At 40.7% G+C, this 13,981-nt stretch overlaps 1 protein-coding gene across 1 annotated transcript in view; it reads left to right on the forward strand.

Moving 5' to 3' along the window:
* The first annotated feature begins 860 nt into the window (after positions 1–860).
* Positions 861–13,981, forward strand: part of LOC128103270 (uncharacterized) — a 74,495-nt gene continuing 61,374 nt past the window's right edge. The window contains exons 1-2 of the mRNA XM_052727491.1: positions 861–1,183; positions 11,636–11,663. Coding sequence (XP_052583451.1) covers positions 894–1,183; positions 11,636–11,663 — 318 coding nt within the window. The 5' untranslated portion in view covers positions 861–893. The remainder of the gene's footprint in view (positions 1,184–11,635; positions 11,664–13,981) is intronic.

Raw genomic sequence — 13,981 nt, forward strand, 5'->3', positions numbered from 1 at the left:
ATGTGGCGTATATGGACCAACGTTTAAAAATAAGGCTAAGGCTATGTAGTTTCCCTGAGAGCGTCCCATTTGCATTTTAGCATTAGCCATTACTCAAGAAAATTGACATCTATAACTGGGGTTATTAAGTGTTGACAATCTCGTGGTAGTCACTCAGATGGCCACTTTCATTTTCAAATTCACAAACTGGAGTTCGGGTTTTTTTGTTTTTCGAGCAGGTTTCAGTGTGTAGCCCTGGCTGTCCTGGAACTAAAGACATCCTTCTGCCTCTGCCTCTGGAGTGCCGGCCACCGCGCCTGCAGATCCGGTTTCTCTCTGTAGCCGGGGCTGAGACCAAACTGGCCAGTTCTGCTCGGAGGTCCGGGATCACAGGCGTGCGCCACCACCGCCCTGCTGTGTAGTCTACATACATACACGCATACATACATTTCTGGCATTAAATTATTCGGTCCTTAAATTTATATCTTTAAAGTTAAAAGGCATGGTTATGCCCAAATAGTGGAAAGAATATGAATGTAAGTGCTACAATGTTTCCCTTTGTATTTTCTATAATACATTTTGTTTCATAAGGACACGGTAGGGATCACATTAAACGAAAATGGTAAAAAGCTCTTTAAAAATTCTCGCACGCTACGAGTGCTCACCTGACTCTTCCGTTGTTCGACACGTCAAACAGTACTAAAGGAAAACGTTAAGTGTGGGGAGATGAGGACATTAGACGGAATTTCCATTTACAGTCCTCAGCTTTTAAATTGCGCTGAGGGCCCCTCCCCCTAGCCACAAGCAGTTCCCGCCACTGCGCTTCCTGTTCTCACTCCGGTCCGCACGTTCCCTATAAGAGCGAACTGCTGTGTCGGAGATGGCATCACTGGGATTCCTCTCCCTTTGTAGCCATGTCTGGCCGCGGCAAAGGCGGGAAGGGCCTGGGCAAGGGCGGCGCCAAGCGCCACCGCAAGGTCCTGCGCGACAACATCCAGGGCATCACCAAGCCCGCCATCCGCCGCCTGGCCCGGCGTGGCGGCGTCAAGCGCATCTCCGGCCTCATCTACGAGGAGACCCGCGGGGTGCTGAAGGTGTTCCTGGAGAACGTGATCCGCGACGCCGTCACCTACACGGAGCACGCCAAGCGCAAGACCGTCACCGCCATGGACGTGGTCTACGCGCTCAAGCGCCAGGGCCGCACGCTCTACGGCTTCGGCGGCTGAGCTGCTCGGCTCCTTTTTCTTTTTCTCTCTAAAGGCCCTTTTCAGGGCCGCCCACCTGACCCTCGGGAGAGCTGCGGCACTGTTTTGTTTACTGTAAGGTCCCGATGTCCGGGATTTGTGCGGCACGCAGCTCAGTCGGCTGCGGACCGGATCCCTCGTTCGCGGGGCCTCCCGTCCTGGGGCTGTGCCAGTGTCCTCACTATTCCGCGGTTTGCATCTCCCCTCTATGGTGGAGGTTAAATGGCAGACGTGCCCGTGACATTTAGGCCTGTGAGAGGTGGGTGCTCTGCCCGCTTCAGGTACAAATGCACGTCACTTAGGAGTTCCCCCTGGCCCATGGCTACGTTAAGGAGAACTTCCAACCCACATGACTTCCTTAACGAAAAAGCTCCAGGCCTCAGACGAGCCTGCTGCCCTTTTCCATTACTCCAGCAGGCCCCCTCCGGACCGACTGGGGGAGCGATCAGGACGCCCCATCAGGCCTTACCAGCAGTTGGGCCGGTCAGCCGTCTGATGATCTTGATGGTCTAAATGCCGGCTCTAAAGTGGGGGCGGCCGGTGGGGTGGAAGGGGAATAAACGCAACTCCCGGAGAGAGACTGGCTTCATCGCCTTCCCGGTGTGCGCACAAGATCTGCTCCTGCGTGTGCCAGTGGCAAGCGCTTCTTTTTCCCTCGCCCTAATAAATGCCTTTATTGTTGGTTCTGTCTGCTGCTGTCTGAAATTGTTGAGCTTTTCCGCCGTTCACTGGCAAATTTTTCCTGCCTTGGAAGTCTTTAGTTGACAGAGAAAACGAGCCCGGTCACGACCGTTAGGTCTGTAGCAGCATGGATGCATGGTTGGGAGTGGTCCATGTGTGTGGGATGGAGAGGGAGGTCTCTGCAGTGCTCAAGCTGGTGACGTCCCCTTAGGGCACAATAGACGTCAAGGCCTTGGCATTTCCTCCTCTGGCTCCCATGTTCATGCAGCCATATTCCTGTGCTTGTTCTGCAGTTGGAGGAAGTGTTTGGAAAGGATGAGGAAGTGTGGCCTTGGAGAGGTGGGTCATTGGGTAGACGCTGAGGTTGTGTTTTTGTTTGGTTGGTTTGTTTTGGTTTTTGTTTTCATGGAGATAGGATTTTTCTAACAGCTCTGGCTCTTCTGGCCCTCACTTTGTAGACCACACTGGCCTTGAACTCACAGAGCTCTGCCTGCCCCTGCCTCCCAAGTTCTGAGATCAAAGACGTGTGCCACCACCACCCCTGGGCTTTGACATTTCAAAAGCCCAAGCTGTTCTCAGTTACAGTTGCCTCTGCCTCCTACTTGTGGATCAGATGTAAGCTCTAAGCTACCATTCTAGTGCCATGCCTGCCTGCCTGCTCCCATGATGACCATGAACTCAAACCCTCTGGAAAAATCAATCCCAATAAACGTTTCTTTTATAAATTGCCTTGGTCATGATGTCTCTTCACAGCAAAAGAAAAGTAACTAAGACAATGAATATTGAGTATTCCCTATATCTCATGCATGTTTAACATCTTGATATTTCATGTGTGTCTTATGAATGCTAATCTTTTGGTATATGTATATATATATATATATATATATATATATATATATATATATATATAATGCATGACTTATTCCTTATCTATGCCTGACACATTTTAGAATTTTTTTTTTAACTTATCACATTTGTTTCTCAGTAACACAACTACAGGATTTCAAATAGTACCAGGAGGGTATATTTTAAAATGTCAGGAAACCAAGACCACTAATTGTTCCAAATATGATACAATCCTGGAACAGCTGTATAACAATATGGTACAGTAATCTAATGTTTTGTTCTATTCTATTTTAATGATAGGGTTGTCAAGCAATAAAGAACTTAATTGTTTTAAAATGTTTTATTATTGTGTGTGCATGATATGTATGCTGAGCTCACAGGGGGAAATCAACCATAAGGAGACACTTTCTCTCCCTCCACTTTTCTGTGGGTGTCAGGGACTGAACTCACATCAACATGGGGTGTGTAGTAAGTTCTTTGTCTTTGTTTTTTGTTGTTGTTTGAGACATAGGGTCTCACTATGTAGCTCTAGTGTTCGTGGAACTCACAATGCAAACCAGGCTGGACTCACAGAGATCCACCTGCCTCAGGTTCCCAACTGCTAGAAGATTAAAGATGTGTGCCACTACGAAGAACTGGAGCAAGTACTTTCACCATCGAGTCATTTGGCCTGCCTAGAACTTGCTTGCCCTAATGAATGATTCATTTATTCTAATCCGTGGGAACAAATTCATAAGTAATGGTACTTAACAAAATCTTTTGTGTAAAGTCCACTCACTACCATTCTGTTACTATGTGGACAGGGCCAGTGATATAAATCATATATTTTCTTAATTAAAAAAAGTTTATTGTGCTTTGTAGATGAAAGTCTAAACAGTCTTAGTAAATAAGAAACACAGAGCCAAATACAGGGGTAATAGCCGAAGAGATCAGAGAAATAGCGAAGAGCCACTGACTACTCTTTAGCTTACCACCAAGCTGTTGTGTGACCTTCTTCGTGTCTGAATTGAGTTTTTATTGCTTTTCTATTCTGCCTTCTCATTGGCTCTAACCCCAGCCACATGACTTCCTGCCTGTCTATACAGACCTCCAGGTCTCTATGGTTGGTACTGGGATTAAAGGCTTGTGTCACCACGCTTGGCTGTGTCCTTGACCACACAGAGACTCTGCCTGCCATGTGATCGGATTAAGGACATGTGCTACCACTGCCTGATTCCTGTTTCTGGCTATGTGACCTCGCTATGTGACCTCTGAACTCCAGGCAAACTTTATTTATTAACATACAAATAAAATCACATTTCAGCACAATTAAAATATCACCACAGTGCTTTATATGGATGAATGTTTTATGTGAATGTATGTGTGTACACCACATGCACACCACATGCGCCTGGTGTTTTGTGGGGCCAGAAGAGGGTGTCAGACCCTCTGGACCTAGACATACAGAGGCTTGAGAACTGCCATGTGGGTCACTGAGAACTAAGCTTGGGATTCCCTGGAGGAGCAGTAAGTGCTCTTAAACCACTGAGCTGTTTCTCCAGCCCCTAAATCACACATTTCCTACGCAATCATTGCTCTTTCTTTCTTTTCCTTCTGTAACAGGGCCCGGACCTTGGTAGGCCCCGAGACCTTAGCACAACTGACTCCATGGTGGAAGAACCATTCAGGCTCTAGAGCTCAGCATGCAGACAGCATCACCTGCCAAAACTGAAACAAAGGCCTAGTCCATCAAAGTCCACAGTTCTGGGAAAGTCTCTACATGTACTAACCTTGCTTTTTGGCTTCTGTAGTTCTGCTTCTGGCTAACTGTTCTCGTTAACTGAAGCATGTCAACCCAGAACATGGTTTTTGTGCTTAAAAGCTCACCCTGAGAAAGTCTTGGAGCTACACTGGGATCCTGAACAACCAGTGTAGTAGTTGGTCAGCTAATAAAGACTTTTCATTGGCTTAAACCCATGTCTGAGCGGTCTTATTTGGTGAATACCTCACAATACCTTCCTTTCTTCCTGTCTTTTTTTTCTTTCAGAATGGGTTTCTCACTATGTAGCCTTGGATGGCCTTGAATTTATTTTGTAGAGCAGACTTGCCTCAAACTCAGAGAAGTTCGCCTGCCTTTGCCTCCCAGGTGCTGGGATTAAAGGCGTGCACCATCACTCCCAGCCAAAGTCATTGTTCTTAAATCCCAGACATGTCGGACAAAATTTCACAGGATGTTTTTCTAAAGCTGGAGAGGACAATTTGAAAATGAAAGCAACCAGATGCGTGTTGGTCCAGAAGGCATGCGTCAGCATGGCGAGCTTAGTGATGAGGGATCAGCTCGTTCCTAATCAGACAGACACTCGGGGCTGATCTTGGATGAAGCACTGTCTCCATTATGACCTACAAAACTCAAACTACCTCAAAGGTTGAGTGTGACAAGCTTCTCTTATACTCTCATTTTGATGTCTCAGGAAAACTAAATTACAGGTCAGAACTTTGTGGGATGGGCCTTTTGATATATACAGAAAAGACTCGTTTGTTGATGACAGAACAGAGTTTGTCTTGTTAATTTCCTACATGACTGGACATTATCGTTATGAAGAAGAGCAGTGCTCTCTATGTAGGTGGTACAGGACCAGCAGTGTGGACGGTGACAACCTTCCCAAGACTTCTGATAGATTCCCAAAAGCCATTGCAAAGACAGAAGGAAAACATAACAAACAAACAGCAAGCAACAAAACGCACAGAATTAACCTGCTGGCATTTTTATATTGCTCCATATTATGAATACAAGGATTGTGACCAGGCTCTGGTTGTAGCTTAGGTGGAGGAGTGTTGGCCCAGTATGCACGAAGCCCTGAGGTGGCACGCAGTTGTAATCCCAGCACTGTGAAGGTGGAGGCAGGAGGATCAAGACTAAGGTTGTGGCCTGTAGTGGTTAAGAACATGTACTGTTCTTGCAGAGGGCCCAAGTTAGATTCCCAGCACCCACAGAGAGGAGAGCAATCTCACAACTGCCTGTAAGTGGAGTTTCAGGGGACCCAGTTGCTCTACCAGCCATAGGCACTTGCACCACCACCCCATACACATAAAATAAAAGAAAAAGTTGGATTTTTGTTAAGTTGGTTACTTATCAATTCATCAATAGCCTGGGATGTTTTTAATGAATGAATGAATGAATCAATCAATCAATAGTACTATTTAATCCACTTTAAAAGTGGGTAAACTTTTTGTGTATGTGTGTCTAAGCTTTTATATTGTGTGGAGTGCACTGCACATTAAGAGAAATATCTACCAGACTTCTTAACTTTATTCAAAAATATTGAATTTTGTCATCAATCCCCCCTTTTTATTTTAATAATTTTATTATTATTATTTACATCCTGACCATAGTTTCCCCTCCCTCCTCTCTTCCCAGTGTCTCCTCCTAACTCTCGTTTGTGCCCCAACTCTCCATAGCAGGCTTTTTCTATTGGGCCACCAACCAGTTCCCAAATCATGACATGGAGACTTATTATTAGTTTTGAATGCTCAGCCCAGCTTGGACTCATTTCTGGCTTTTGCCTTGGGGCTTTTTTTTTTTTTTTTTTTTTTTTTGCCTTGGGGCTTTTTAATCTTTCTTTCCTATAAGACAGATTTCTAAATGTTCTTACTAATAAAATACCCAGAGACAGATATTGGGGTAAAAATTGAGAGATCAGGGAAGCAGAAAGAAGCCAGCCACGTCCTTACCGCTAGAAATCCTCAGCCGAAAAGAGAGAGCTACTTCCTGTACACCCACACCTGTATGCTTTTCTGTCCCTGCCCTCTTACTTCCTCTCTCCGCCTAGCTACATCACTTCCTGTCTGTCTGTCTGTACAGACCTCCAGATCTCCATAGTTATTGCTGGGATTAAAGGCATGTGCCACCACATCTGGCTCTGTTCCCAGTGTGGCCTTAAACTCACAGAGATCCAGATGGATCTCTGCCTCCTGAGTGATAGGATTAAAGTTGTATGCTATTAAACATTGCCTTACTTCTATGTTTAACCTTGAAAACATATCTAATATGACTACAAGTTTGATTATTATAGATGACTAACTACCAAACTACATTTCTTAATTATGCATGACATTTTTAAATGAGCTGCATAAGCACAATACCCCAAACAATAGTAGAAATATACAATATAACAAAAGTAACTTTAAATTTGTGTCAGTATACCAAAGTTCATATCTAACGAAGAGTATTGGGGTCCAGGCCCTTAATAGCCTTCTCCCAGAGTTCCAGAAGAGATACTACCAGTGGCAGATTAATTAATCTGAAGGATACTCTAATAAATCTACATACACAAAACTCTTAGTCCATTCACTTTATTCTTCTGAGTCAGTTCTCTCTTGACATAGCTTCTATTCTGCTCTTTTATTTAGCTCCTTGAAGGGCACGTGGATCGTATTGATCCAAAGCTGGATTGCATTTTGGTTATTTTACCTTCTAGGCATTCCCCAACAGGAATATTAATGCAGAGGGAAGATATTATATTGGAATGGATATTTTTACCAAATAAACCAAATAAAAAATTAAAAACTTATGTGGAAAAAATCTCTGACTTGATTTGGAAAGGAAAATTGAGACTTCGTCAATTAGCAGGAATAGACCCAGCAGAAATTGTCGTACCTTTAACTAAGGAGGACATTGAAAAATTATGGACAGAAAGTGAACCTTGGCAAAGAGCTTGCAGTAATTTTTTGGGAGAAATTAACAGCAAATATCCCAAAAGCGATAGAATTGATCTTATAAAGAGAGCTGATTGGATCTTGCCTCAAATTATACGGGAAAAACCCATATCTGGAATTCGTACATTTTATACAGATGCCAACAAACAAGGAAAGGCAGGTTACAAATCAGAAAATTTAAGTAAAGTGGTTCAAAGTCCTTATAATTCAGTTCAAAAATCAGAATTGTATGCTATTCTGTTGGTATTAATGGATTTTTCAGAACCTCTCAACATAGTAACTGACTCTCAGTATGCTGAAAGAGTAGTATTACATATTGAGACTGCAGAATTTATCCCTGATGCTTCAGAATTAACTTCACTATTTATTCAATTACAAGATACAATCAGGAAAAGGAGTCATCCTTTATATATAACTCACATTCGATCCCATACTGGTCTGCCAGGCCCTCTAGCACAAGGCAATGATGAGATTGATAAATTATTGATAGGAAATGTGCTGAAGGCCTCAGAATTTCATAAAAAAACATCATGTCAATAGTAAAGGTTTAAAAAAGGATTTTTCCATAACCTGGCAACAAGCCAAAGAAATAGTAAAGAAATGTCCTACTTGTTCCTTCTACAATCAAACGCCATTACCAGCAGGATGTAACCCAAAAGGTACTCAAAGGAATGAAATCTGGCAGATGGACGTGTTTCACTTTGCAGAATTTGGAAAACTGAAATATGTACACCATACTATTGATACTTATTCAGGATTTCAATGGGCAACTGCTTTGAGTTCTGAAAAAACTGATTCTGTAATCACTCATTTGCTAGAAGTTATGGCCATCATGGGTATACCTGCACAAATTAAAACCGACAATGCTCCATCATATGTCTCTGTTAAAATGAAACAGTTTTTTGCTTATTACAATATAAAGCATATTACAGGCATACCACATAATCCTACAGGTCAAGCAGTTACAGAAAGATCAAACAGAACTCTAAAGGATATGCTAAATAAACAGAAAGGGGTAACAAAACCCCCCAGAAATAGACTGCATAATGCTCTATTAACTTTGAATTTTCTTAATGCCAATGAGAAAGGAACAACAGCTGCAGAGAGACATTGGATAATAGAAAAAACTACAGAATTAAATCAGCCTATATACTTTAAGGATGTGCTGAGCTCAGAATGGAAACCAGGGTATGTGTTACATTGGGGACGAGGTTTTGCTTTTGTTTCTACAGGAGAAGATAAGCTGTGGGTACCATCAAAATTGATAAAGGTTCGATTTGAACAAGAGAGACCTCTTAATTAGAGGAGGTGATAGTTCTTCAACCAGCATGAACATCCAATTTAAACTAACTTACCAGTAACACATGCCTTTTCATTTAATCAGATAATAACTTGCCAAAAAGGAACATCCCCAAAATTAGTCTTGGGGAAAGGTTTTTGTTTTTGTCTTTTAGGAGAATGAAGGTTAAGGAATCTGAAGAACACTGGACAAATGAGACAACTGAAGAAAAGGGACAAATCATCTATCCCAGGAAGCAGAGTGAAACGGCGTATGGGTATATATTATCTAAAAAATTTATGTCTTCCTAAATGTTTGTTTCTGCTCTTCTCTAAAGAAATTTAACACTATTGGTCTTCTAATAGTCCCAGTTCAATTAAAATTTAAAGCTGACTTTGGAGTTGGAGAATGGCTCTCTCCTTCTTTAAACTCAAGCATGTTGTTAAAAGGAAAATGCAAACTCCCTGTATCATGCCAGAAGAAAAGAGCCATCTTCTGCTATGGGACAGGAGAAAAGCCAAATTAATTAAGGGACTATTCTATTACTAATCTCAACTCTTTGATTCTACTCTGATTCTTTAAACTTTTCTTAAAGTATAAATTTTATATCAAAATTTACAAGATTAATATATATATATATATATATACATTTTAAACTTTGTTAAGATATGAATGGTCATATAGAGTACTAACTAATTCTAGAAAAAAGGTTTCAATTAGCTGCATATATATGTCTTTGTGTTCGAGTCTCTTATCAGTTTTCTGCAGGAAATCATGGCCAGGCCTAACATCAACTGAAGTCTCCAGGAAGAAGATGGGGCCCCACAACATCAACAATTCCACGTGGACAATAATACTATCACTAAGCTGACAAACATCATCTACAGATCAGCTTTGAACTACAAGGTGCTCAGAGCAATTTTGAGATGACTAGCTGAGATGATCCAGTCTCAAAGACTACTTGAATAAGGACTTGAGATAAACCCTGAACTTTGGCATTATACACAGAATGGATAATGAAGGATATAGTTACCTTTCCTAGAATTTGACAATTAACCTAAAATTTTTCTTTCAGGATAAAGATACTTTCGACCATACCCAGCAGGAAGCGATTTTAAGAATACGATGCCCACATTCCCAAAGAGGTGGTGTGGGGCGGGTGGATTTTTGGTCTTTTTAATGGGTTTTGGGTCTGGGATAATTTTCATTGTTTAGGGGGGTTGGTTACAAGTTGTTGTCAAGGGTTAGGAAAAAGGCTAAGCAAAGGAGATTAGATTTAAGGTTCTTGTTTTAAAAAATAAGAAAGAAAGAAAGAAAAGAAAAGAAAAGAAGAAAAAGACAATTACTAGTTTTAAATACTTTACATTGGATTGGATTGTTTTATGTTGTATACAAATTATATATATTGAAATTGATATTGTTAGAAAATGCTATATGTATATTTCTAATTGTACTTATACCATTCATTTAACAATGCAATTTTCTGATCCTTGAATGTTATTATTACCGACTATTAGAATATAAAGAAATGAAAGTTAGTAGTTAGACATTACAATAGAACTTGTAGTCATATTAGATATGTTTTAAAAATTGAGCAGATATGTTTTAGACAGGTCAACTTCAAACCCTTCAGAGATCTACAGAATATGGCATTTAAAATGTTTTAATAACTTAGAAAATTTTTCTTTTTTGAGACATGTCGGCTCCTGGCAGTACCAATCTACTTCAGAGAAAATATGGGCATTGAAGAAACTGCATATGGAGTTAACTTTCATTGTGGCAAAAGTTAGCCACTGGACAACAAAGTATCCCCGACTCAACTGCTGACAAAATGGACAGACAGGAAACAAAGGACTACTGATTCTTGCCTAAACAAGCATGGCTATGGCTTTATCAAAAGGCATCTTCTCAGGCCAGGACAATATGGCACCATCCCTGAAGTGGCCTTCACAATTTGGAAAAGGTACAGTGCCCTTTTCTTCAAAGGCAGCTGAACAGGCAGTGGGCCGATGGCTTCTGATGTTCTATGGAACAGCAGCTGAAACAGTTATTCTTGAAGAGTAACTAAGCTCACGCCTCTCAATACTAGACTGGCATTTGATAGAGGGATGTGGAGAAGAACGGGTTGCTGAGATGAAGCCATATATACACAGCCAAGAAGAATGGATAGTTGAATTAAAAAACCATCAACAATTTCCAGAATTTAAAATCCTGAATCATGACATGACACTAGTGGAATTCAGGTGTTTCTGGTACATGGACTGCTCTCACCCAATGTGAGGTCGAACTGTTGACCTTGTGTACATCCTACTTCACAAATGAGTCTGTCAGATATGCTAAGCCTATAGGCTGAAGATGATGCCCCAGCACTGCGGAGAAACCTCAGGTGACTGTCCAGGCAGCTGGCTGTTTCTGTCAACTCACAATTTTTTTGGAAGTTGCTTGCATGCACTTCCTGTTTTTATTTTTGTTAGCTAATATTATTTCCTTCTTGGGTTTCTGAGGGAGTTGAAGATTAGTTAGTTATAGTTGAAGGTTAGTTAGTTATAGTTGAAGATTAATTAGGATAGAAAATGAATTAGATACATTTTGGACTTACCAAAATAGGATAGATAATGAAATTATTTTCTCTGAATTTTTCAAATACAAATGGACTAAACATTGTTTAGATATTCATTACTTGTATATATTGTATATAGTTATTGTACTTTTGTATATAGTTTTTCTTTTGTTAGTTTAACCATTTTCTTTTTATTAAAATAGAAAAAGGGAAATGTGGTGGTATTTTACTTGTACTGAAATGTGATTTTAATTGTATGTTAATAAATTAAGTTGCCTGGGGATCAGAGCTATTAGAGCCATAGCAAGTGTGTGGCAGCGGTGGCACACGCCTTTAATCTCAATACCATAGAGGACCTGGAGGGCTGCACATACAAGCAGTGACGAGGCAGTCACGTGTTTGGGTTTACAACCAATGAGAATGCAGAACAGCTAGACTATATAAAGACATACATACAGGAAGTAGGTCCCTTTCCGAGAGCTCTCTTGGCTGAAGAGGATTGCTGAATCAGGAAGGGTGAGGCTCTTAACTCTGACCTCTTGGCTTTCTTCTCTGAATCGGCTCTGTGTTTCTTATTTAATAAGACGGTTGGTTACATCTACACCTTTCTCACTTGATTTCTCTCTACATTTTCCTGCTGTTCCCTCTATGTCCTATCTTAATTCTTTCATCTAGTTCTGACTCATCTATTTCTCATCTATCTAGTTCTTTCCCATCTTAGCTCCTCTCCCAGTAATTTCTGAAAAGTTTGTTCTTAAAAAGTCTGGGAAGTTTCTCAGATAAGGTATTTTCGTCTGGAGATGGCTCTGTCCAGATGTTGCTAATGATGATAATTACAGGGAGACTTGACACTAAGGTTCTGACTGTGTTACTGCTGTCAGCACAGAAGGTTATCTAAATATTCCATTAGTAGAGGGGAAGTTGTGCCCAGTGAATGATCAAAACGCACTGTTATTTGGAAAGAGAATTGAACGGAGAAGCTGCAGCAGCACATAAGAAATTCATTGCAGGCAATCAGCTGATATCCAAGACCTAATATCACCAGGACTCCGTGAGCCTCGGCTTGACCTCTGGGAGGCCCTTGGCTTCTTCCAGGTATTAGCTTGTCATCATCAGCTGAAATCCTACTTCACATTTTTATGACTTGAGATGAAGAGTTGTCCTTTTATCCTATATTCCTACATCCTCACTAAATGATGACAAACATCCATAAGCCACCAAATGACCAAAAAACCACCTACCCCACCTCTTTGGAATGTGGCCGTTGTGTTCTCTAGACTGCTTTGTATTGTCTCTGGCTGACGGCATTTTTTTAGGGAACCTGAGAAAATTAAGATCATGATCAAGTAAGTCCTGGGAAAACCAGTTGTAACATTTGTTGTCCAGTCTCTGTGCAATGGGAAAGCACAGGTTTATCTGTAGTCCTTGCTAAAATAGTCTGTGAGCCTGGACCATCTCAGTCAGCAGTCTTGAAGCTGTTCTGTATGCAGAACTCTGAGTAAATTGCAATAGAGGCACTCTGAGAGGCTGGATAATTTGGGCCACCCATTTTCAATGGTGTCTGGTCCCCTTGCTCTGAAAACACATAAACTTTCAAAGACAACGTGCATATCTTCATTAACACAATATGGAATGTGTATTATACACAAGCCAGCCAAAGATAATTTTTTGTTTTATGTTTGAGCAGGTAAAATATACATCACCTGTCTTGTGGTTTTTCTAGGTTTATTTCTTTATATCTGTAGCCAGGATTTTCAGGGGGTCCTCACTGATCAAACCTGATCTCTATCAGTCTTGAATGAACCCATAGCCCTTTGTTTCCTGTGGAAACAAAAGCATGACCTCTTCTCCAAAGCAATATAGTTTTTGACTTCCGTTCTAAAGTTAAAGCATGTCGAAAGTATATAGGCTGGTGTAATTCAGCAATCTCTTTCATAACCCCATGTCTCTCAGCAACTGTCTTTTGCTCATCAGCATTAAAAAAAATTCAAAATCAATGCAATAACATACAGGATGTGTATGTCCCATCTCTACATGACTTTTTAAAAAAAATTATTTATAAACTATTTACCATTTTCTATGATTGTCTATATCCATTTTTTTCTAAAGCCTGTGCATATTTTAAAAAAATGCTGTAACCTGTCCAGAAATTTTTTTCAGTCTGAACCTGCTTTACTGTGCATCTCTAGCCTTTTCTGTCTGAATGAGCAAAATCTTAAACTGCTAAGGATTTGTAGATCTATTTAAATTGTTTATCTGATCTTGGTTTATCTTTGGTAAGTGGTATCAAGAAAGCACCCCCCACACTTCTTTTTAGATTTCCAATTTTGTGGAGTATAGGTTTTTGAAGTATGACCTAATGAGTCTATGGAATTATTTCCTCAGTGTCTGTTGTTAAGTTCCCCTTTTCGTTTCTGACTTTGTTAATTTGGACATTCTATCTCTGCCTTTTGGTTAGTTTGGATAAGGATTTGTCTATCTTGTTGATTTCCTCAAAGAATCAGCTCTTTGTTTCATTGATTCTTTGTATTGGTCTCTTTTGTTATATTTTATTGATTTCAGCCCTCAGTTTGTTCATTTTCTATCATCTGTTCCTCTTGGATGTGTTTGCTTCTTTTTGTTCCAGAGCTTTCAGGAGTGCTGTTACATTGCTAGTGTAAGATTTCTCAATTTCTTTATGAAGGCACTTAGTGCTAT

Source organism: Peromyscus californicus, unplaced genomic scaffold, assembly GCF_007827085.1.
Source record: "Peromyscus californicus insignis strain IS unplaced genomic scaffold, ASM782708v3 Scaffold_8__1_contigs__length_139910024, whole genome shotgun sequence".
Taxonomy (NCBI): Eukaryota; Metazoa; Chordata; class Mammalia; order Rodentia; family Cricetidae; genus Peromyscus; species Peromyscus californicus.